Source organism: Eutrema salsugineum, unplaced genomic scaffold, assembly GCF_000478725.1.
Source record: "Eutrema salsugineum unplaced genomic scaffold, Eutsalg1_0 scaffold_2, whole genome shotgun sequence".
NCBI lineage: Eukaryota > Viridiplantae > Streptophyta > Magnoliopsida > Brassicales > Brassicaceae > Eutrema > Eutrema salsugineum.
This window is the reverse complement of record NW_006256829.1, coordinates 8,622,956-8,646,166: the sequence shown is the minus strand read 5'-3', so window position 1 is coordinate 8,646,166 and position 23,211 is coordinate 8,622,956. Positions and strand designations below refer to the sequence as shown.

The 23,211-nt window shown below is 35.0% G+C and overlaps 5 protein-coding genes and 1 long non-coding RNA gene across 13 annotated transcripts; 4 read left to right on the top strand and 2 right to left on the bottom strand.

Moving 5' to 3' along the window:
• Window positions 1–804: 804 nt before the first annotated feature.
• On the bottom strand, window positions 805–4,419 carry LOC18017988. 3 transcript variants are annotated; one of them, XM_006400949.2, is made up of 3 exons: window positions 4,294–4,419; window positions 1,451–3,578; window positions 805–1,291 (listed from the first exon to the last, which is right to left on the bottom strand). In XM_006400949.2, exons 2-3 carry the CDS (start codon window positions 3,515–3,517, stop codon window positions 1,010–1,012), a joined length of 2,349 nt encoding a protein of 782 aa, XP_006401012.1. In that variant the 5' UTR covers window positions 3,518–3,578; window positions 4,294–4,419; the 3' UTR covers window positions 805–1,009. The 3 variants fall into 3 exon arrangements, with proteins under 3 accessions (XP_006401012.1, XP_024012718.1, XP_024012717.1); XM_024156950.1 differs by having other exon boundaries at window positions 1,451–3,574; window positions 4,294–4,380; XM_024156949.1 differs by having other exon boundaries at window positions 1,451–3,894; window positions 4,294–4,378.
• Window positions 4,420–8,623: 4,204 nt separating this feature from the next.
• On the top strand, window positions 8,624–9,259 carry LOC18017987 (NAC domain-containing protein 35). Its single transcript, XM_024156798.1, has 2 exons — window positions 8,624–9,008; window positions 9,069–9,259. Exons 1-2 carry the CDS (start codon window positions 8,624–8,626, stop codon window positions 9,257–9,259), a joined length of 576 nt encoding a protein of 191 aa, XP_024012566.1.
• A 2,278-nt stretch (window positions 9,260–11,537) lies between these two features.
• Window positions 11,538–13,628, top strand: LOC18017986 (putative L-type lectin-domain containing receptor kinase II.2). Of its 2 annotated transcripts, XM_024156735.1 has the most exons (2): window positions 11,538–12,303; window positions 12,382–13,628. In XM_024156735.1, exons 1-2 carry the CDS (start codon window positions 11,541–11,543, stop codon window positions 13,626–13,628), a joined length of 2,010 nt encoding a protein of 669 aa, XP_024012503.1. In that variant the 5' UTR covers window positions 11,538–11,540. The 2 variants fall into 2 exon arrangements, with proteins under 2 accessions (XP_024012503.1, XP_006401010.1); XM_006400947.2 differs by having other exon boundaries at window positions 11,538–13,628.
• Window positions 13,629–14,208: 580 nt separating this feature from the next.
• Window positions 14,209–15,429, bottom strand: LOC18017985 (F-box/kelch-repeat protein At3g13680). Its single transcript, XM_006400946.1, has one exon. The coding sequence runs from the start codon at window positions 15,427–15,429 to the stop codon at window positions 14,209–14,211; it is 1,221 nt and encodes a 406-aa protein (XP_006401009.1).
• A 951-nt stretch (window positions 15,430–16,380) lies between these two features.
• On the top strand, window positions 16,381–19,893 carry LOC18017984. 5 transcript variants are annotated; one of them, XR_002899705.1, is made up of 8 exons: window positions 16,381–16,617; window positions 16,707–16,801; window positions 17,202–17,333; window positions 17,409–17,504; window positions 17,591–17,820; window positions 18,807–18,868; window positions 19,081–19,503; window positions 19,589–19,893. It is a non-coding gene; the product is annotated as an uncharacterized LOC18017984 (long non-coding RNA). The 5 variants fall into 5 exon arrangements; XR_002899704.1 differs by having other exon boundaries at window positions 18,807–19,503; XR_002899703.1 differs by having other exon boundaries at window positions 18,114–19,503.
• A 2,039-nt stretch (window positions 19,894–21,932) lies between these two features.
• On the top strand, window positions 21,933–22,937 carry LOC18017983 (putative L-type lectin-domain containing receptor kinase II.2). Its single transcript, XM_006400944.1, has one exon. It carries the CDS (start codon window positions 21,933–21,935, stop codon window positions 22,935–22,937), a length of 1,005 nt encoding a protein of 334 aa, XP_006401007.1.
• The last annotated feature ends 274 nt before the right edge of the window (window positions 22,938–23,211 follow it).

The following is a 23,211-nucleotide window of genomic DNA, read 5'->3' as shown; positions in this document are numbered from 1 at the left end:
AACACTTTAGAACAAAACTATCAGAACTATCATTTTCACAAATATTGATCATCAATTCTACTACATATTATTGTTTTTATTTTCTTATATCATAAACATAAATTCTAGTAAAAAAAATGAATAGATCTATAAAGACATTTATGTAGCATTATTTGTTAACAAATGCTAACTTTGATCAATACTTTTGTAATCAAATGAACATCCAAATAATCATTTAGACAAAGAACATATCATTTTGTGAAATATCGGATAATCTTCTCAATTATGTGAATTATAGCCTCTCTTTTTTTGGCATATGGCAAATTGGATATTGATGGGTCTACCATGTTGCTTGTTGTGAGTTCAAAGTGCATAAAGCTATAAAATCCACTCTGTTTCTCACTGTCTTTGTAACAAAAACACAACAGCTTCACGTGAACGATGGGAACATTTTTATTGTTTTCTTATAAGGGGAACTAAGAATCTTTATGACTTTGAAAGACTAAAGTCAAAAAGATGAACTAATCAAAACTAAAATTTATGCAAAACTAAGACTTTGTCTATTTGTCTACAGTTTTTACGTGGAGTGTTTTTAAAAATAATCGAACTTGTCTGATCAGTAGGTCAGGTTCAAAAACATTTGTTCTTGATGAATCCAATTCCGATTTAGCTGCCTCAAAAGAAAGATATTCATCATGACAATGAATCACATGGCAAAATCACCAAAAGGAAAAGCCCTTTAAACTTTTCAGATTCAGGCTTTTGTAAGTTTCAAAAACCAAAGATCTTCACAGCTTGAAAGCAGACCAACATTAGATATGGAGATATGATAAAATAACAATATTCACACTTAGGAGTTGAGAAGATCATTTCTTTCCTGAATACACCATTGATTAGACTAACTACTTTAAAGAGATATTGCTGCGTTTTTATTTCCTGCTACCTTAGGCTTAACACTAAATCACTAATAATATGACCACATACCTGATACCTGTAAGTAAAAATTGGGTTTGAAGTAAAAATAAAAACTTCAGACCCACCCGACAGGCGAGATGGGCCGTTGATACCCAACGGTGTTGTCACTAGGCTTTAAATCTTGGTCCTGGACTAACACTGTTTCCGTTCTAGCTTTATGTTCATCACAAGAGCTTTTGTGCTCCATGGCAATCTCTGAGATTTTCCTACTCTCTGCAAGTGCCATACATATGGAGAAAGCTTGTAGTTGTGAAAGAGATGAGTCATACACAACTGAATATATCCCTTCCTTTATTGGTTTAAAGCTCAAGAATGGATGTTCTTCCGCTTGTTCTCCCTGAAAAAATGTAGTAAAGCAATGATGAAACTCATAGAGATCAGCAAACGGAGGTTTAGAGAAAAGGGAAGAAAGGTGATCACGTAGGAGAGATTAATAGGGATCTGATTCTATTTAAGGGTGATTTTAGGAGTTTATGACTAAGTAGAGAATCTGTACCAGAAAGAAAAGCTCGAATCGGTTTGAAGAGGGTGGTGAGTTTGATGTTGTTGAATTCTTGCAGGAGAAGTTGTGCTGATTTGTAAGAATTCTGAGATTGCAGCCCATATCCCAACCTCCACAGTCGCAAGACCCACCTGTTCTCCATCGCTGGATCAAAGACGAGGGACCTCCTTTATGAGGCATACTATGAACACCGCTTTGAAGTATGACCGTAGCACTAATATCTTGGTCAAAAACCCTGTCTTTGATGTGATCTTCAAGCTCTTTATTGAGTGCATTGTGATCCTGAACCGTCTTTAGTGATGCCCTCCTGTTATACCATCTAGGCATCTTCACGATGATCGCAGCTAGCTCGTTTTTCAACTGCAGATCAGACTTTTCTGTGCTCTCTTGATCAAGTTCAACAGAAAAGAGAACAAACTCTCTGATGGAACCAGATGGCAAAGAGCTCGATACCCGCATCTGAGCAACAACATTAGAGATGATACCATGTGTTTGGCCTCTACCTCTTTGGTTTAACCATGCACTGTTTCTTTTATGGTCTTTTATAGAGAAGAAAGTATAAACACAAGTACATTCACCCTCATCCGAGCTTCCCATTTTCTTTTGGGAGGCTGCAAGAATGTCGGTTTCTTTGTTCACTGCAAATGTAAAGAGTGGCTGATTGTTCTTAACTGTTACCCGCAGAGCAGCTCGAATCATGGATGATCCTAGCTTCTTCTCATGAGCTGAATCATTGACATTTACTGTTTTGCAACCTGTGATACCCAATTTTATTCTTTGAACGCCTTGACCTCTAGGCCCCTCCACGGAATTGCCAGAGTGAGTTGCTCTTGGTTTCAGTAGAGGTTCTAGCAACCTTCTCAAATGGCTTGTCGTAGTTGTATCTTTTTCGCGGGGTTTGTTGCAATCTAAGCCGTCAAAGCCAGATGAAAGAGCCAAGTTTTGTGAACCGGTCTTTGTAGAGTTAGCCATTGAGTCTAGCTGGGTCGTGGAACCAGCAACTCCTTCACTGTTAGTTTTGCTGGTCTTACCCATACTAAAGCTAAGCCGCTGAAAAGGTGAAATACTTGGCTTTGAATTTGGTCTCTGGGCAGGCGCATCCATACAATGTTTCACAGATAACAAAGACGATGCTCTGTCTTCTGTGATTTTACCTCTGGAAGATGTATTCCTAGCTTTTGTTGAGAGTGTCACGCCCTGAGATGTTTCAACTGAAACCTTGTTCGGGTCCGCATCAGTGGAGCCAATTATATTCTTTGCCAAGCAGCCATCAGCTTTACATGGCAAGGGGCAAGCATGTTGAGTACAGTAATCTACTTTAACATCATGAACTATTCTGATATATTTAGAGGAACTCCTCTTGCATGTCTTAGCCTCTTCTCGAGCTAACTTCTTTGCCGAGTGACAGAGCTTGATTTCCCCCTGCTGCTTCCGACCAAGTTCTCCATCATCATCATTTCGGTTTCTTTCTCTTAACTTCTTTTCACTCTTCTTACGTCTATTACCATCACCCTTAGATTTTACCTCCATGTTTCCGCCAGTCTTCCCTTTCCGGTCCATCTTCTCATATCCATCTGATCCCTGTGCGTCGGTGGTTGGACCAAGCTTCTCTAGTGAGCTGTAACATCTATGGTCTTTAAGTTTCTTTTTCCGTGTACCTTTGATTTCTCGATACTCCTTGACAGTTTCTTCAACAAACTTAGGATGCCGTGAGCTACGATGATTCATTCGACAAGCCGAAGTACGGTCATGAACCACCTTGCTCGGACCAGCAGATGACTCATCTCTAGGCAGAACCAAAGAAGCATCTGCTTGGGAAACCGAAGGGAATCTAGTCTTCACTGGAATCCGGTTATTATGACTATGCTGCCACTTCTCCAAACGGCCCCAATCAAGAACACCAACGCTCAAGAGATTTTCCTGAGGGGTTTCAGCTCTCTCCAAGAAAATTGGTAGCTTCGACATATACTTGACAAGCTCAGGCTCATCGCCACCCCGAGCCTCCATACATTGTTTTACTCGAGTTTGCAAAGGCTTAGAAGATGTAAAACTCTTCTCCATTAGAATCTTTAGAATCTACCACATCAGATCCTACTTAAAACGAACATAGCTTGATGACTTCCTGGATCAAAAAAAATTGAACAAAAAACCAAAATCAGTCACATCAACTCAAGCGTAGCAGAAAGTACAATGAACGCATTTCTGATAGGTCTTCTCCCGAAAGCTCACGGCATCAGAAAGAGAAAAATACAAAGAAAATGCAAGAAAAGGTACAAAAAAAGTGGTCCTCGTGGACGCAGAAAAAAATGCAGGGTGATAATGATTTTATCAAAGATCTTGAGATAATGCTAAAAATACACATCTAACAGATGGACCCATTTCCCCGACGAAACAGCTGAATGATTCGTCCTTGCATTTATGAGTAACTATCGCAAACACTACGAAACGACAAAAAAGAAATTCAGATTCGATTCAAATTTTGACGGATCCAAAAAAATTGGGGAAATCAAATCAAATATTGAGTCAACCAAAATCGTAAGCTCGGAGAAGAAAGAGACGACAACGTATACACGAATTGCTAAGAAATAGTTCTCGAAATCAACAAAACAAAAATTGGTCAGTGTTCGATTTGGAAATCGAAATCGAAACAGAAATTTCCTAGGTTTTACGCTTAAACGAAAGCATAAACCTAGAAAAAATGTGCTTCTTAACATAGCATAGAGTGATTTCTCCGCTCAGCAAAACGGCAACGTTTCCAGCAAATCCAAGTGACGAAAATTTCCCTAGAAAATTCAATAGTTAAACCAAGAAATTGTGAAAAGAAACAGCGAAATTACCTCAAACACCGAAAGAGAGAAAGATGCGGAATCGACGATAGTCGGTGGAGGAGAAAACGAAGAAGAGAGTCACTTGAAGAAGACTAGAGTGAATCAGCAAAGTGAAAGATCCGAAAACAGAGAAATGATCCCATAAAAGCTAGAGAGAGAGTAACTTGGAAAGAAGATGATCCAACGGTGTAGAATGAATGAAAGGGTAAATCATGCGGTCCAGATCATATCGCCATCAAGGAAGGCGCGGGAATGGTTCATGCCAGGTGGTCCCACATGTAATATGTGCACATGTTGACGTGTGCGTATTAGCAAAAGATTACCAAAAACTGACAAAAACTCAAAATACATTCCACTTTTCTTAAACATAAACAATTACAGAATTTATAGATATAGTATTTTATTATTTAATTTAAACACATAAGTTAAAACTATAAAAATAGTTCACTCTTCACTGCGACTAACAAATAATGACAATTATAATTGTAAGACATGATTGAATCACATGATTCACATCAGAAAAAAATAATCACATGATTCACATCAGATTTTTCTGCTTTATTTTTACGGCCTTTAGGTTTTTTTTTTTATAATTATTGCTTTTAGGTTGCATTTTGTTTGATAATCACATTTGTTTTTCTTATTTTCTTGTTTAAATAATTCGAAAAATACTTACTAAAAGCTTACAGGTTTCAGAATAGGGAAAATCACGTCGAGACTATTTTGTGGATATGATATTTGAGATAGATCACTTCTTAGTTCTATATTTATTTCCTTATTTATTTTTATTTTTATTTTTATTAATTCCTTATTTAAAAGATGCTTACATTACATAAGTGGACAGTTTGGACTCGTAATGCCGCATGATGTTATTTATTTAATAAAACTAAACTATGTCTATCGAAGCTCGAAGATTTTTTGTGAGACTTTCCTAATCGGATTATATGTACATTAAACTTGACTGATAGCTATAGAAAAATACTAGTTCTTTAAAAAAGGGAAAGTATTATAATCTGGTTCTAGATATATCTTAGACACGAGCTGCACCAAAAATAAATGCAATCGTGTGGTCAATTTTCTTTTACCCTAATGTTGTTTGGTAAAGAAAACTATATGATATTTGTGTTTGTATAGATTAATATAAAGTCCTCTGTTGGTGGGACGATCGTGGGATTAATTTTCATATATTAAAATGGGTCCACTGACGCAGCTCAAGATCAGAGGCTGTAGTTTCCAAGAAAGCTTTATAATGATCGTTTTTGTAATGTAATGTAGTGGTAGTAGTAGTAGTATTAATTTGTATATTAATTACTACTGTATTCTAACTAGGTCCTAATTCTAACCACATTTCGTGGAATATTTATTGTTCGTTATTAGCAATGGAGGTGAGTATAATACTAATATAGTACGGTGTATCATACATATACCATGGAGAGTTTCATGTCTCGTTTTTTAAAAACAAAAATTTCCTGCGAAAATCTGGTTTACGTTTCACGACATGAAGACGTGCATGCCTCCAATTAGTTGATAATTTTAATCAAATATTCGATTTCGGTCCGTCATATTTAGATAGACTGTCATAAACCCTTTCTTTTCCTGGTGAAAATTTGCGATCAGGAATAAGAATAATTCATTTCCTGATGAACAAGATGAAATCACCATTCGTGGGGACACCATAAAGGAAGAAGAAAGTCCTTTATTTTTATTAGTGTATATTCATCATAAGCAAACCAAAGCAACTAACAAAAGATGAATGAAAGGTAAGATGGAGATAAATAAAAACATAAAAATAAAATAAAAAAGGGACAAAAGAGGAATCGCTTTTTCTTTTAGGTGGTGTGCTCGAGAAAGGAGATTCAAGTTAATGTCTTAGCCAGTTAGGGGTGTGATACGATTATAGTTGATGTGTGAGTCTTCTTTTATCGTTGATGCGAGAGATCCATTCCTTTACGAATTCGTTTTCTACATGTCTTACTGCCTTATTCCTAATTTTTTTTAAATGTTGCGAATCATATTTAATACAGTAATGAGTTAACTCCATTAATTACATATTGGTTTAATGGTAACAAACTATTCGTAATTATTAAAATAGTAGCAGAATCCACTACTAAATTTAAAGAAGGAACAACAACAACAATAACCACCAAACAGAATCTCAGAGAAACCATCATTTTCTATGGAAAGGGGTGGAAAAAATATTAGAATGTTTAGAAGCAATTCAACCAAAACCTGCTGATTTAAAATAAAAATCTCAAAACACGTATGAAAAAAAAATTTATGAACGAAAAAGTAGAGATCTCATTAAATCTAACTCACCAACCACAGAAAAAAGGTGAGAAGTGGTTTTTTTAAAAAGGGAAATAGATAAAGAACTTCACATAAAAACTGAGATATATAGCCAAATATCTAAGATCATGTAGTACGTATAATCCTACTATAAAAAACACGCAACGTATACTATTAAGCAATTGATTCATATTGCGAACTACCAAAATTTCATTAGAGAAAATAAACACCAACTTAAGCTAGAAAGGAATGTCAAGTGTGGTTCACGAGGGAGTATTAACTATATAACATTCAATGGAATTTTTTTTTATAAAAAAATTTCAATAGATTTCATCTTTGAAATATCTATGTATAAGTTAATTACAGTCCTCTCTAAATTATGTAACTTGCACCTTTTATTTCTCCCACTCAACATTTAAAGTGAGATGAGTAAAAAAGCGCATTGAAAAGGAAAAGATACCATATCTTAAATGTCCAAAGGATCACTTAAGCTTGTCGCAGAAAGTCCATTCGGCCAATATAATAAAGGGGCTATAATAATTATCAGTTTTCAATCTTTTGACACACAAAAAGAAGAAGATAATTTGGCATTATTTATTGTAGGGACTAGGTAGTAGTATTGTGAAGCTGAATAACTAAAACTAATCATAAACTACTACTCCGTCCGTTTTTAATAAAATGAGAATGTTTTAACCTAAAAAATAATAGTTTCATTTAAATGATGTTTTACATTTTTAATACACTTTTTTTTTAATGTTTTATGACTATTGGTGTGTGGCCGTCTGACCGATATATTGATTGATGACATTCAGGTCAAGCTGCTTTAAACTTGTTCGCATGTGCTAATATTGGCATATACACTTTATGTGAAAAACCGGAAGAAATTGACTTTCTAACTTGAGATTATAACGAATTTGTGGTTTAGTTTAATTTTTCTTTCAAGATATGCTGACCTGAAGAAGAACAGATCAACATATATATTTTCAGCTAATCAAATGCTTGATGACAAGGTGCTGCTGTAATTTGCTAACCTAGTTTACATATTTTGCATTATGCATCTACGCATGCTTTTGTTCAACAATTTGCACCAATTTTTACCTAACGTAATGTGCGAGTATTTATCTGAATAACTTCACCACATTTTATTACAATTGTCAAGTAAGCATATAAATTCTACTTTTCTACTTTAATTAGCCTTATAGCTGTATAAGCACCCACCATTGTTCTAGAGTTCTTGTTTCTGTTTAATTTGCTGTAAGCCTTTATAATGAGCGTACTAATTATGGTTAAAAATGTAACTGAAACTTTTAACAAGATGACGATATTTAGATAATTAAAGCGTTCCACTGTTTGGCTTTTTGCAAGTCAATCGTACTGCCCCCAGAGATGTTGATAGAACTTTGGAGAGTACTCCCCTACTAAATCCCCTGGAAGATCGGATATTGACGTAAATACATTCCAAAAAAAACACTTCGGGTTTCGTCGAAACTCAGACAAATATGTTAAGATTTCTGCCCTATATAGGTCACGATAATCACGCATCGCAAAGGAAAAAAAGAAAAGAGAAAGAACCGACTTAAAAAAATTATGGGCTTTGATAAATCTTAGAAGCCCAAAAGTTGAAAACTTGTTGACTGGGTTTAGCGCCGAAATAATATTCAGAATGGTGAAGAATCAATGAGACTAATGGTGAGAAAAAACCAAAAATATAAAACCTCTAGCAGAGAAATTGAAAATGCCGGAAATAAATTGCATGCTTTTAATTAATATAAAATTTAAATAAATTGTTACAAGAAAAAAATAATCGGAATAAGGAAACTTCGGTATATGATTGAAAACGAAAAAGGAAAACCCACCAAAACCGTCAGATAAATTTCCTTTTTCGAAAAAGTATTAATCTAAATTGTGTTATAACTAGGAATTCGAAAACCCTATAAATACGCATCATTGCTCCACAGATCTCAACACTCATACTCATTCTCCACAGTTTCAAATTCCATAGGATTAACGTACGTAATAGAATCAACGTTATCAACCCTAAATTCAGAACGACATGATCTCAAGTTACTGCAAAGAAGACGGAGGGATTTTCTTCGATCCGAGTGACAAAGAAATCATAGACTATTATCTAGCTCGCAAGTTGAGAGGTGAAACGAGTAAGAACGACTTCATATTGGACAAAGACGTTTACGCCAAGGAGCCTTGGTTGCTCGACCATACCGATTATTCTTTTTTCATGGAGGACGAGTGGTACTACTTCACGACAAGAACTCAAATCTCGGAGAAGAAGTTAGGTCGTGGTAAGAACTCGAAGCGGAGGATCACCGGCGGAGACAACGATGGCTGTGGGAGTTGGAAGCCAAACACGACAGATGATATCATCGACAAAGAAACAACGAAGATCATTGGGACAAAGAAAACCCTAACTTTTACTAAAAGCAAGAAAACTAAGAAGTAGCAAAAGACAAGAGAAGGTAGTTCTTGTGCTATTGCTCCAGGCAGCGACAGCAGCTGGATTATGACAGAGTACATGCTTCCCGAAGAAGATGACAAGTTTCAAGAACTGGTCTTGTGCAAGATTCACAAGATAGACAAGTCCAAGAAGAAGAAGGACGATCTTCATGGGCCGAGTGAAGAAGGAAACATGAAGGTGATGGATGCAGGAAGTAGAAGAAGAAGACTGGATTGAAGGTCTCATGGAATTAGAAGATTTTTCGGCTGCGTTCTCGGGTCCGATACCAGACGAAGTTTCCACTATGAAGGCGTGGATGAATAATGATCCACTTCTTCCTAATCTTCTATAGGGAAACAGAAGAATATTCGAAGAAAGAAACACGAGTCCTATTGACGAATGATCTTTTTCATTAATCCTTCTCAATAATTATTATCGTAGTTAAAAGTTGTCTTTAATAGCTCTGGCAATAATGTACTCATTTTTTGTTATTATCAAATTATTGCCTAATCAGTTTTCTCATATGCGTTTGAGTTCTTCTTCCTTTATTTTTTTTTTTTCCTTTTTTGCTCTCGGTAACACCATGATTGCGAGAATAATACCCCTTTTTTTTTTTTTACTGTGGTCCTGGAAGAAAATGTTCTGAACTTTATTTACCCTCAAACAAGGAGTAAGAATATGTTGAGCAAGCTACCAAAGGGTTTGTAGACTTTGATTAGTTGCTTGGAACAGAAGCTAACTGTGCCGTCATAATTGGAAGGAGACTGTCTGCTTCGAAATTCTTTTTTCAAATCAGTAATGGATGTCTCTATTTTGCAGTTCTGTTTACCAATATTACTATAAAATTCGAGATTTATTGAAACCTCTATCGAATAAAAGAAGCAATCATCGAAAATTGATAAAGGAAAAAAAAAAATCAAAGTCTTTGCTTCTCATTACTCCTCTATAAACTGTTTTTTTTTTCATCTTTTTGGTAAACGTCTCTGTTACTAATATCCGGCATTAGTTAACAATATATACATTAAAATTATATTTGTCTGAAGATATAAAAGAACAGAACGGAATATATGCAAGGGGAAGAATATAGCCCTAAAAGTAATTGCTTCTTTTTCAAGTAATAACCCTAATTAATCCTCACTCTCTTGTTTCAGCCACTACTTTCGATCGCCCTTACTGCTCTCTCATCGTAGCCATTGACCAGACAATCAATCAATCAGTGTCTTCCCAAATAAATTCATCGACTGAGCGAGAATGTTCTTAAATACGAAAAACTATATTTAAATATCCTAAAAATCTACCATATTAATTAAAAAGTATAGTATTTATTTTGTTATAAATTTTTTCCTTAAACCGAAGAAACTCCAAACCGAATTGTTAAACGGGATTTGTTTTCAAAAACTCGGAAAACGCAAAATCAAAAAATAACTCAATCAAAGCGAACAGAATAAACGAATGCATACTTCGTATGTGCTGGAAGATGATTTGAAGGGGTAAGTTTGATCCTTAGTACCTTATTAGCTCTTGGAAACTATTGTACACGTTTTGAGGGGTTAAATATGAAGAAAAACGGAGTCAAGAAGATATTTTTAAAAAATATTAGGATTTCGATAATTATTCCACAAATCTCAAAAATTTCTTTCTGAAGAATCAACGTACAATTATGGCAAACAGCGATCACTTCTCAATGTCGACAATGCTCAATTCTTTACAACATCTCCGTTGAAAATCTATGCTTTTTTGTGCCAAGTCTTAATATCTTATCCGATGTGTCCCAGAGAGGTAATTGCCGAGGAGAATAGGTCAGAGGAGCTCCATTGTCATCTGCAGGAGACTTCTTTCAACTTAAACAAAGAAAAAAGAGGAAGCAAGCTGATTCCGAATTACTCATTTATACACATAATTTACAAAGTGCCATTATCGTTGTGCAAGTCAAAGAACTTAAACTACATGCAACTAGCATTTCTTTAATTTAGAATATGTTTTCTACATATTTATTAAAAGCATTTCTTTTTTACCTGAGAATAAGAGATATGTGCACGTATGAAGGATAACCATGTTCCACATAGAATATCCGAACTGATAACATTTGACCTTGACTAGGTAAAAAAGTATTTACATTAATTTAACAACGCTTGTTGTCACAGACATGGTAAAACTCATTCAGGTCAATACAAATGAGGTCACAGCTGAAACTTTCTGTCTCGTGTATACCATAAGCTAGCTAGAAAGCAACATCAAAAATATGTTGAACAACAAAAGCATTGAGCATTGTACCCATAACTTGTCCTGAAGATAAGACTACCAAAATAATTAACACACAACTGTAAGAAAACATCAAAATGATGACATAGGCAGTGACTTATAACTAATTCCAAGAACTTGTCTTAGTTTTCTTTGATAGTGTCTTCCATGTAAAGGTCAACTCTGAGCTTTCTGCAGTTAGAAAAACAAAAATTTTATGGAAAAGAGAATCTGAGATTCACAAGTCAAGGTGGGAGAGAAGATTTTGTTGTTCTAGATGGCTAGAGTTGTAGGATCAACAGGTTTCTGGATAATAATTTCTATCCATGTCATGTATTTGGTGTTAGCTCAAGATGGGGATCAATTCGTGCACTATGACTTCAGGGAAGCAGGCCTGCATCTTGATGGAATGGCAAATACAAACGATGGTCCATTGCATCTTACAAATGATACAGCAAAGAGCACAGGTCATGCTTTCCACAAAGGTCCCATGAAGTTCACAGGGTCGTCTTCGAGTTCAAATTCATTTTCAACAGAATTTGTCTTTGCAATCTTTCCACTGCAAAGCCCCCCTCGCTACGGTCAAGGTATGGCTTTTGTGGTAGCTCCTACCACAGACCTTATGATGAACAACTCCGCAACTTCATATTTAGGACTTTTCAACAGAACAAATGATAACAAAACTGAAAACCATATCCTGGCTGTAGAGCTTGACACTAATGACAGCTCTGAACAAGCTGACAAAAGCGCAAACCATGTGGCGATTAATATTAATAGTATAGTCTCGGTAGAACATGCCGATGCTAGTTACTTTAATGATACAGAGAAGAAGAACAAAACCCTGCTGCTTGCTAGTGAAAAAAGTATTCTGATGTGGATAGATTATGATGGAGTAGAGCAACTACTAAATGTAACGTTAGCTCCAGTACCAACTCCAAAGCCAGTTTCACGTCTCTTGTCAAGATCCATCAAACCAAGTGTGCCTCTCTTGTCAAGATCCATCAATATCTCAGAAATTTTCAATGAGACGATGTTTGTAGGCTTCTCTGGTTCCACAGGCTCAGTCAAAAGTGACCAGTATATCCTTGGATGGAGTTTCAAGAAAGGTGGAAAAGCAGAGAGCCTTGACTTGTCAAGGATTTCTGATCCCCCTGATCGACCTACACCACCATCCTCTCCACCACCACCACCACCTTCGCCAGTAGCAGAGTCTGGAGACACTAATAAGTTAAGTCTAATTCTAGGTACTACTATACCGTCAGTTGCATTTCTGTTGATGCTGGGAGGAATTTTGTATCTATACAAGAGAAGGAAGTACGCAGAGGTGCTTGAACAATGGGAACAAGAATATATCCCACAAAGGTATTCCTTTAAGAACCTCTACAAAGCAACCAAGGGTTTCAGGGAGAATCAGCTACTTGGCGCAGGAGGTTTTGGAAAAGTATATAAAGGAGAACTTCCTTCTGGTGTTCAGATTGCTGTTAAGAGAGTCTACCATGATGCAGAGCAAGGAATGAAACAGTATGTGGCAGAGATCGCTAGTATGGGAAGGCTAAGGCACAAGAACTTGGTGCAGCTTCTTGGTTACTGCAGAAGGAAAGGTGAATTGCTTTTGGTCTATGACTACATGCCAAATGGAAGCCTTGACGACTACTTGTTCAATAAAAACAAGCTAAAAGACCTCACTTGGTCACAGAGATTGAACATAATCAAGGGAGTAGCATCTGCACTTCTGTATCTTCATGAAGAGTGGGAACAAGTTGTACTACACAGAGATATCAAAGCTAGCAACATTCTTCTAGATGCTGATCTAAATGGAAGGTTGGGAGATTTTGGGCTTGCAAGATTCCATGATCGTGGCGAGAATCTTGAAGCCACACGTGTGGTAGGAACCATTGGCTACATGGCACCAGAGCTTACAGCAATGGGAGTGGCCACAACAAAAACCGATGTCTATGCCTTTGGATCTTTCATTCTTGAGGTGGTCTGTGGAAGGAGACCAGTAGACCCTGAGAGACCACTTGAGCAGATGATCTTACTTAAGTGGGTTGCTAGTTGCGGAAGCAGAGGCGCGTTATTGCATACTGTTGACAGTAAGCTAGAAGGAGACTATAAAGCTGAGGAGGCCACAGTGCTTTTGAAGCTAGGCATGCTTTGTTCACAGAGTAACCCAGAAAACAGACCTAGTATGAGACAAATGATACACTATCTGGAAGGAAACGCCAATATTCCAGACATAGCATTTGATACAGCTGGATTTGGTATGCCCAATATAAGCAATGAAAAGGTAACACAAATGACAGCCACCTCCTCATCAGCTAATTTCTCATTTGAAGATGTTACAATCCTATATGGCGGTCGTTGAAGCCTGCGGCATAGGCTAGTACTAAATTTACAAGACACCTATTTGTAATTCTTGCCACAGTGTTGTGTCTTTTCAGTGATACATTGTATTTGAAAGTTTTTTTCTTTTTGTGACAACGTTGTTCATTTTGATGTAAGTGATCGTATTGTGATGTGTAGTTGTTTGTTGAAAATTTAAACAGAAATATGACAAAAAAAAAAAAAGAAAGAAAGAACACAGGTAAGCAAACAAATTCGAGAGAGTCAGTGGTAAGAAAACTAAAACAACCAACCACCAATTTTTCTAGAAGCTGTTTTGTTGTAAGCCTTTATAACAAGCGTATTAACTATTGGGTAAAGAAAATAACTGAAACTTTTTAAGACTTGTCTTTCTATTGTTTACTATAATAGACGACAAGATGATGAAGAAAACTGACAAGATCATTGATGAGAATGTTACTCTATAAATAAATAGCAAAAACACACAAATTCTGGCCGGGTTATAGAGTTTTGAATGAAACAAAAGGAGAATGAGGCAAGAAGAAAACAATGTAAATAAAGTAAAACTAATAGTCTTTTGTTTCCTTTTTCCCCGTTTTTTTTTATTTTATGGGTAGTTGCACTTGCACTAAAACTTGGAACATAAATAAGAAGAGAAGCCAAGTGGGGTCCTGACGTTGAACTCCTCGCATATAAAGAGGAAGGGAGTCGTCTTGTTCCAATACGTCAGGTATCGGGAGATTCAGAACTTGTCCGATATTCAAACATTTGAAGCATCCATCATTGGAAATGATGTAAGCCTTTCGAAAGTGCTGGGGTTTCACATATCCATATAGATCAGTAACCACAGCGACTTTCTTCTCCTCGTCAAAGAAGAAGCTCCCGGTGTTAAAGCAACTCGGAAAACCAGATGAAGCTAGAGCCACTGGTGAATCAATTGCCACTTTAAAAAGTTTGCTCCAGGACAGTGCTTTGGTCTCGATCTTAGTTGTAACCCAAATTTCAAACAGTGTATACCGACCTGGTTTCAGGCGCTGATGTAAGACAGCAAGCTGGTCTTCTCTAGTACAAGATAGAGTGGAAGAGTACATACCACTACTGCTAAACGGGAGAGTAAGAGGCGGTCCAAATCTCTCTTGTGTAAAATCAAAACAGAGTAAAAAATTATCTATCAATCTCTTTGGGTCTTGGGCAAGAAAATAAGTATTTCCTTTCAAAATCACGCGGCATTGTATCATCCAGTCTAGATCCCATTTGGTTTTGACATCAAGAAGCCTCCATGAGTTAGAGTTAAGATCGTAGATTTCGAACCCATAAAAGTGTTTCTTGGTAGTATCATCACATCCGTTGAAAACCTTCAAGATTTTATGGTTAAGGTGGTTGTTGTTGTTGTCGTGTCCGAGAGAATAATTGTCCCCTATGTGGAAATCAGTTCCAGTTCTAGAAAAGACCCACCTAGTTTGACCCAAGTACGGGTTCCATACCAAGAGTCTCGAGTGGTACTTTGCAACGCACAACAATAAACCGCCACAGTGGAAAATTTCAGATATAGATATCTGGACTTGATCAGGTAAACTTACTTGCTTTATAGATGAATACACCAAGTTGTTTCCTTGGAAATCAAGTCTCATGGAGCAAACCTTATAATCTATCATCATGAACCCCAAAAACTGATTCCTTGTTGCTTCTTTACCAAAAATATGATATTTAGATAAACTGTTCCACCTTTTGCAAGTTAATCGTACCGCCCTCAGAGATGTTAATACAACCTTGGAGAGTATCTCACCTAGTAAATCCCCTGGAAGATCAGATATTGACGTCATTCTTCGAAGTTTCAGAAAAAACAAACTTAGGGCTTCTCCGAAACTCTTATGTCAAAGACAAGTTACAAATAACAGTTGATTCAAAATCCTAAAAGATGAAGTTACTAAATAAAGAAAAATTATTTTAGCTGATAAAAATGTAAAACTATCTTTGGTTTAATATTTAGATAAGGAAATTGCAAAATAGATTACTAAACAATTTATTTGTTTTTACCACCATACAAACAATTTTGCCTCTATATATACAATTTTCTAGTATATTAATTACATACTAAAAAATCAAAAATTCAATAATTTTTTCTAAAACTATTTATTGCAAGTGCTCAAACAAAATTTGGCTTCAAAATATACACTTATCTCATGCTGTTTCTAAATTTGTATTATTAATTTGCACATATGATTTATTTATTTTTATTTTTAAGTTTCAATTTTTTTGAATTATAGAATACTTTATATAATAATGCGGAATATTTTAAAATTGCTTATTCACCTAATTTTGATATATATCAAGACAATTAATAGGATTTTTACATGTAAACAAAGTAATTTAAATTTGAAACATAATATTAATAATTAAAGAAAAAACTGATGATTGATATTTAATCTTAAAAATTAAATATATATATAACAAAAAACATCCAAATTTGTAAATGTAAAAAACTAAATTTATAATTGATTATTCATTTTAAACCTATATAGTAGTCGCCGCCACCACTACAAAAAATGCGATTGTTAACGTCGGATAATTATATATATATAACAAAAAACATCCAAATTTGTAAATGTAAAAAACTAAATTTATAATTGATTATTCATTTTAAACCTATATAGTAGTCGCCGCCACCACTACAAAAAATGCGATTGTTAACGTCGGATAATTTGCATCATTTATTAAACTAACTCTAAATTTTTTTTTAGGAAGGAAATTAAGGTCATTTTGCATTTGATCTTAAAATTAAGCCTATTTCACTTTAAAAAAAAAAATCCAAATCGATGAAATCAACTTTCCCCCAAAACTCTTTGCTTCTCCCTCAAAACCAAAATCAAACTTTTTCTGCTCTCAGTTTCAAAATCAAAATTGAAGAATTACTCATAAATTTCATCGAATTTTCGTTAATTTGAATCAAAATCGAAGAATCGTTCTTAGTCTCAACAGTTTCAGCTTCGAAGAATGATCTCAGTTCGTAGGTATTTTCCGAAAGCTTATCTCTCGATGTCAGTTTCTAATTTTCTGAAGAAACAGCTCGTTTTGAGCAATGATTATGAATTTATTGAAGGATATAAGGGATTTGCGAAGGATCGTGAAGAATTTGTGAATGATTCGCGAGGGAATGTGAAACTTAGAGAATCTGAAATTTCAGAGACAGTTAAGGTAAGCTTTCTTAAAGCAAGTTAGGGTTCTTTGTTTTTGCGTCCAATCTTATTAACGTTTTTGTTTGCAATCATCTCTAATTCCAAAATTTTGAATGAATATTGATTTGTTCTATCATTTATTAGCCTCTTTGTTTGCAGTCATCTGTTTATTTGCACTGAGTGATTCAAACTTTTGAATGAATGTTATTTTGAATGAATGTTTTAGTTTCTATAGACACTGATTTTGAGCTTCATTACTCAAAGCCAGACCCAAAAGAAGTCCTCTATGGTATTTCGGGTCAGAGTTCAACAATAACTGGAACGTATGCTGATCAAACCTCGGCCAAATGCTCCAAGGTCCTAACTTGTTGCCTTAATCTTGTTCTGTTCTTAATTTTTTTTTTTTTTTTGGTTTACAGGGGTTTCTTGATTTAAGACTAAGGCCATGGCTCAGAAACTTCTTAATGAGATATTTAGCTACAATCCCAAGTTTGATTGTAGCTCTCATAGGTGGCTCACCTGGAGCCGGAAAGTTAATCATCATTGCCTCGGTAACCCAATATATCAAATCGATTCTCTGTATTATATTATACACTCTTAACCGTAATCATCTTATCTGTTTGCAGATGATCTTATCCTATGAGCTCCCATTTGCTTTAGTCCCACTTCTCAATTTCACAAGCAGCAAAACGAAAATGGGCTCACACGCCAATTCACTCCTGGTATCAACTTTAATTTCGTTATTCATGAATCATAACATCGATAGGAAGAACGAAAACTCATTTGTGTCTCGTGGCTTTTTCTGTAGATTTCATCTGTGACTTGGCTTATTGGTGGACTTATTAAGGGTATCAACATATATTATCTAGTAAGCAGTTTCATCAATCTGCTTCTCCATGGTCACATGAAGCTTGTAGCCATTGTCCTCTTAGGTGAAGACACAAAGTTTAACATGAAGCTTCATCAATCATCTAGCAGCAATAGTGACCAGGATAGTGGCATTTCAAAGACTGGACTTTGAGATATCACTTGAAAATGGTATGTTCGTCTATATCTTATCTCTAAGTCTGTCAATTAGTGTTGGAATATGTTTAGTATGTTTTTAGGTCATTAAGGCTAAGTTGTTGCTCACAGAATTTTTCAAAGTAACTTACTCAGAAGAAATTGAAACCATATTGTCATTTTACTTAGAAGAAACTGAAACCATATTGTCATTTTACTTAGAAGAAACCAAAACCAAACTGAAACCATATTGTCTATACGTTCTGCATATTTCAGTAATTGAAAATATGTTGTTGGCTATATTAGTTTGTTGACTGATTTCGGTGCAGGTTTACCTCTCAATCAGAAGAATTGGTGCTTGTGGGCATTTCAGTTTTTTTGTTTAGAAGAGTTATACTTGTTCGTTGACATTTATAGTTTCAAAACAGTATATTATAGTTTCAATGACATTTGAATTTGGATCTCGTTTGTAAAAACAGGTTCCTTTTATTAATTGGAAATTTTAATCGAGTTATCATTTAAATCTTTTTAATTGGAGGATTGTATGTATTATATATATATATATAATATTTAGCGTTAATGGAGTATACGTCAGTTTATTACTGACCCAAACATATTTGTAAAATTACGTCGGTTTATTAGTGACCCAAACATTAAGACGTTAAATTACACGTCATTTTTCAAAGCGACGTTAAGATAATTAACGTCATCCCTTGTTACGACGGTTTTGTAAATGACGCTATATAATTTACGTCGGTTTATTACCGATGTTAAATTCCATTATAACCGACGTAAGAAGTCGTCTTTTTTGTAGTGCACTACGAAGGCGTGGATGAATCTATATAGTAACCTATATATTATAATTGAAATGAATAATCAATTATAAAGTAATGATTATTCATTTTAAACCTATAAACAAAGTAATGTTTATTAATCAATTGCTATATAGGTTTATAATTGATTAATCGATCAAAAAATAGCGATAATCGCCACTTTCTTTGCCCTAACAATAACGATAATAGGTTTATGAAGAACTTTGCCCTAACAATGTCGCTTGCAGAGATTCGCGAAAGAGCCTTAGCAGGTAAATTTCTGGCATGTAAATCGTGAATCCAAATATTATCTTTGATTCTTGTGTTTTTTCATGGATGATCTAGGTATAAAGTTGCTTCGAGACATAGATTACAGGTTTAGCAACTACATGAGCGATTTGTTTGGGAAAGATAGGGCAATTAATCTCTGACTCTTTACGGTTTATATCAACTCGAGAGTAACTATCTGACCTTGTTTTCCTAGGATCCACATTCATAATTGGAGGGAACTTGCTTTGTGTATTTTGCCGTACCACCACTCTGAAATCTTCGGTCAATTAGTGAAGCTCTTCGCCGCGGATTACACATCTACGAACTGGAGTTTTCTTGATAATGTGAGGTTTTCTGGTAAACCACTTTCTAAACATGTCATCATACGGCAATGCTCTAGAGACATGGAGTTTTTGAAGGAGTTGTGTGACTATGTAAGTGATTTCAACATATTTTTCTCCCCCGGTTTTTGAATGGCCAAGAGGTATCCGATGTACTAGTGGCGTCGGTTCAAACATTTCTGCTGGATACTGAAGCTCATTCAAAGGAAGAGGATGCAAAGCTATCCGTGCTTTGTCATATGATGGATTTTCTAGGCTTTGGAGTTGTAACTACAGCAGAAAGCTTTAAGGCACAAGTATAATTCCAAAAATTATGTGGATATGCTCACATACTTATGAGTAGCTTAAATGCAAACGTTGACATATAACTTGCGATTGCAGATAGCTGGGCTTCTCGGTGGGATCCTCTTCTTGTGACATGAGACAGAAGAGGGAATTGAATCTGGATGATATCATTCTTGATATTCTTGGGATGATGTGTGATCAATTTTCCTCTGAAGAACAATCTGCCCTAACAATGTCGACTGTTCTCATCGACTCGCGTTTCATGAGCTTGGATATTGCAGAGATTTGCGAGAGAGGCTTAGCAGTGAAGTTTCAAATATTAATATTCTCAATCTATTTTAACGTTTGATGATGAGAATTTGTTGGATTGTACAAATTTTGCATCATATTAAAAAAAATATCAGTAAAAATAAAATATTCCAAATACATCAATTGTATTAATATCATACAATAATAGATATCAAAAAACAAAAATATATTAATAAAAATTAATATTATTATTTAACAAAATAAATAAAAAAAGTAAAAGACCAAATATTTCTTAGTTTCTTATATTGTTTGGTGATATCTATAAATTTTAAGACATAATTTTATAATATTTGCGGTTGTAATTCGGAACAAAATTTCAGTAAAAATGATTAAAAATAAAGTAAAATAAAAAACAAAAAATATAAAATATAAATATCAAAACTTAATGAATTTGGTAAACATTAAAAAAAGACAAACTTACAAAAAGAATAAACTCAATAAACTTTTTTCCTAATATTGCAATATTTTATTTATTTTTTCTATTAATTATTTTCTTTATTCTTATTTCCACTCGAACCGATCTAACCAATAATATTAAATCTATTAAAAATAAATTAAAAATAAATTAAAAATAAATTAAAAATAAATTAAAAATAAATTAAAAATAAATTAAAAATAAATTAAAAATAAATTAAAAAAAAACTAAAAACAAATATGCATGCGTAAATCTTGCAAATAAAATGTTTCTAAATTTTTCTAAAAATTTGAAGCCCTAAGCCATGTTTCTTATATTTTAATGTGAGCATGGCTCTGATTGCTCGAAAAAAGACTAAGGCTGTAACTGGTGATCATAATTAAGGAATGGAATGATGAGGAAAGTGCTATTCCTTTCTATTCCTAAATTTTTTTACCATTTAAAAGGAATAATTATTACATGTCTTTCCTTTTTATTCCTCTTCATTCCTATTTTGAAATGGAACTATAAAACAAATGTGTTTCCTATCAAAATTGTTAAAGAACGAAAAGAATGCAATAAAAAAGAAATTAATAAAAGTATATTAAATGTATTGTTCCATTCTTTCTCTACATTTTTTTGGTTACCATTTTCTGTGACAATTTATTACATTACTTCTCTACATTTATTCCTTCTAATTTGTTTATATCATTCTTTTTCATTTTTTTCCCTACCATTCTTATTGTTCTTGAAGTGGTCACCAGTTAGAGCCTAAGAAAATGGTAAACAACCAATTCCACAAACATACTTGACGACACTTTTATGATCAAATCTGTAAATCTGAAAGCATCTAATAAATGTTCTAAAGTCAAAACCCTGTCTTGTGGTATTCTTATCAATTTTGAATGACTGAAAAGAATGTAAAGAAGTTTCTTCTGCTTGCTTCCGTTGAAAATCTATGCTTTTTTTGGCCAAGTCTTAATATCTTATCCGATGTGTTTCAGAGAGGTAATTGTCGAGCAGAAAAGGTCAGAGCTCCACTGTTATCTGCAGAAATCTTCTCCAACTTAAACAAACAAACAAAAAAGAGAAAGCAAGCTGATTCAGAATTTAAATCTGAGCCATCATCGTTGAGCAAGTCAAAGAACTTAAACTACATGCAACTAGCTTTTCTTGATTCAGAATATGTTTTGTAAGAACTTATTCAAACCAATGTCAAAATGCTGAGAATAAGAGATATGTGCACGTATGTAGAATAAATGTTTTACATAGAATATTCGAACTAAAAACATATGACCTTGACTAGTTAAAACCTCATTTAACCAAGCTTGTTGTCACAGACATGGTAAAACCTCATTACAGGTCACAATACAAATGAGATCGCAGCTCAAACCTTCTGTATCGTGTACAGTTTATCAGCTAGCTAGAAAGCAACAACCAAATATGCAGAACAATAAAATTACAGAGCATTGTACCCATAACTTTTCAACTGTAAGAAAACATCAAAATGATGACATAGGCAGTGACTTATAACTAATTCCAAGAACTTGTCTTAGTTTTCTTTGAAAATGTCGTGATTTATTACTCATTCCAAGAACTTGTCTTAGTTTTCTTTGATAATGTCTTCCATAAAGGTCAACTCTGAGTTTTCTGCAGTTAGAAAAACAAAAAATTTCATGGAAAAGAGAATCTGAGATTCACAAGTCAAGGCGGGAGAGAAGATCGTTGTTGTTCTAGATGGCTGGAGTTGTAGGATCAACAGGTTTCTGGATAACAATTTCAATCCATATCATGTATTTGGTGTTAGCTCAAGATGGGGATCAATTCATGCACTATGACTTCAGGGAAGCAGGCCTGCATCTTGATGGAATGGCAAACACCAACGATGGTCCATTGCATCTTACAAATGATACAGCAACGAGCACAGGTCATGCTTTCCACAAAGGTCCCATGAAGTTCACAGGGTCGTCTTCGGGTTCACTTTCCTTTTCAACAGAGTTTGTCTTTGCAATCTTTCCACTGCAAAGCCCACCTCGCTACGGTCAAGGTATGGCTTTTGTGGTAGCTCCTACCACAGACCTTATGATTAAGGGCTCCGCAACTTCATATTTAGGACTTTTCAACAGAACAAATGATAACAAAACTGAAAACCATATCCTGGCTGTAGAGCTTGACACTAATGAGAGCTCTGAACAACTTGAAACAAGCGCAAACCATGTTGGGATTGATATTAACAGTATAGTCTCGGTTGCATATGCGGATGCTAGTTACTATGATGAAACAGAGAAGAAGAACAAAACCCTGATGCTTGCTAGTGGAAAAAGTATTCTCATCTGGATAGATTATGATGGAGTAGAGCAACTACTAAATATAACGTTAGCTCCAGTACCAACTCCAAAGCCAGTTTCGTCTCTCTTGTCAAGATCCATCAAACCAAGTGTGCCTCTCTTGTCAAGATCCATCAATATTTCAGAGATTTTCAATGAGACGATGTTTGTAGGTTTCTCTGGTTCCACAGGCACAGTCAAAAGTGACCAGTATATCCTTGGATGGAGTTTCAAGAATGGCGGAAAAGCAGAGAGCCTTGACTTGTCAAGGATTTCAGATCCCCCTAATCGACCTCCACCACCACTTTCTCCGCCAGTATCGGAGTCTGGAGACACTAATAAATTAAGTCTAATGCTAGGCACTACTATACTGTCAATTGCATTTCTGTTGATGCTGGGAGTCTGGAGACACTAATAAAATAAGTCTAATTCTAGGCACACAATGTTGTGTCTTTTGAGTGAGAGATTGTATTTGAAAGTTTTTTCTTTTTGTTGCAAGGTTGTTCCTTTTGATGTAAATGATTGTACTGTGATGTGTTGTTATTTGTTGAAAATTGAAACAGTAATATGACAGAAGTCCATATTTATCATCAAAAAGAAAGAACATATGTAAGCAAACAAATTCTAGAGAGTCAGTGGAAATTTACTTACATAGGTCCAAGAGCAAAGGGTATGCTGTTGCTGGTTCA

What these genes read in the sequence shown, in the direction of transcription:
- LOC18017988 (XM_006400949.2), bottom strand. Translation starts at nt 3,517, where the DNA reads ATGGAGAAGAGTTTTACATCTTCTAAGCCTTTGCAAACTCGAGTAAAA. An exon ending in GATTCGAGCTTTTCTTTCTG is followed by an intron (nt 1,292 to 1,450) that starts GTACAGATTCTC and finishes ACATTTTTTCAG; the next exon opens with GGAGAACAAGCGGAAGAACA.
- LOC18017987 (XM_024156798.1), top strand. Translation starts at nt 8,624, where the DNA reads ATGATCTCAAGTTACTGCAAAGAAGACGGAGGGATTTTCTTCGATCCG. An exon ending in AACCCTAACTTTTACTAAAA is followed by an intron (nt 9,009 to 9,068) that starts GCAAGAAAACTA and finishes CTATTGCTCCAG; the next exon opens with GCAGCGACAGCAGCTGGATT.
- LOC18017986 (XM_006400947.2), top strand. Translation starts at nt 11,541, where the DNA reads ATGGCTAGAGTTGTAGGATCAACAGGTTTCTGGATAATAATTTCTATC.
- LOC18017985 (XM_006400946.1), bottom strand. Translation starts at nt 15,429, where the DNA reads ATGACGTCAATATCTGATCTTCCAGGGGATTTACTAGGTGAGATACTC.
- LOC18017983 (XM_006400944.1), top strand. Translation starts at nt 21,933, where the DNA reads ATGGCTGGAGTTGTAGGATCAACAGGTTTCTGGATAACAATTTCAATC.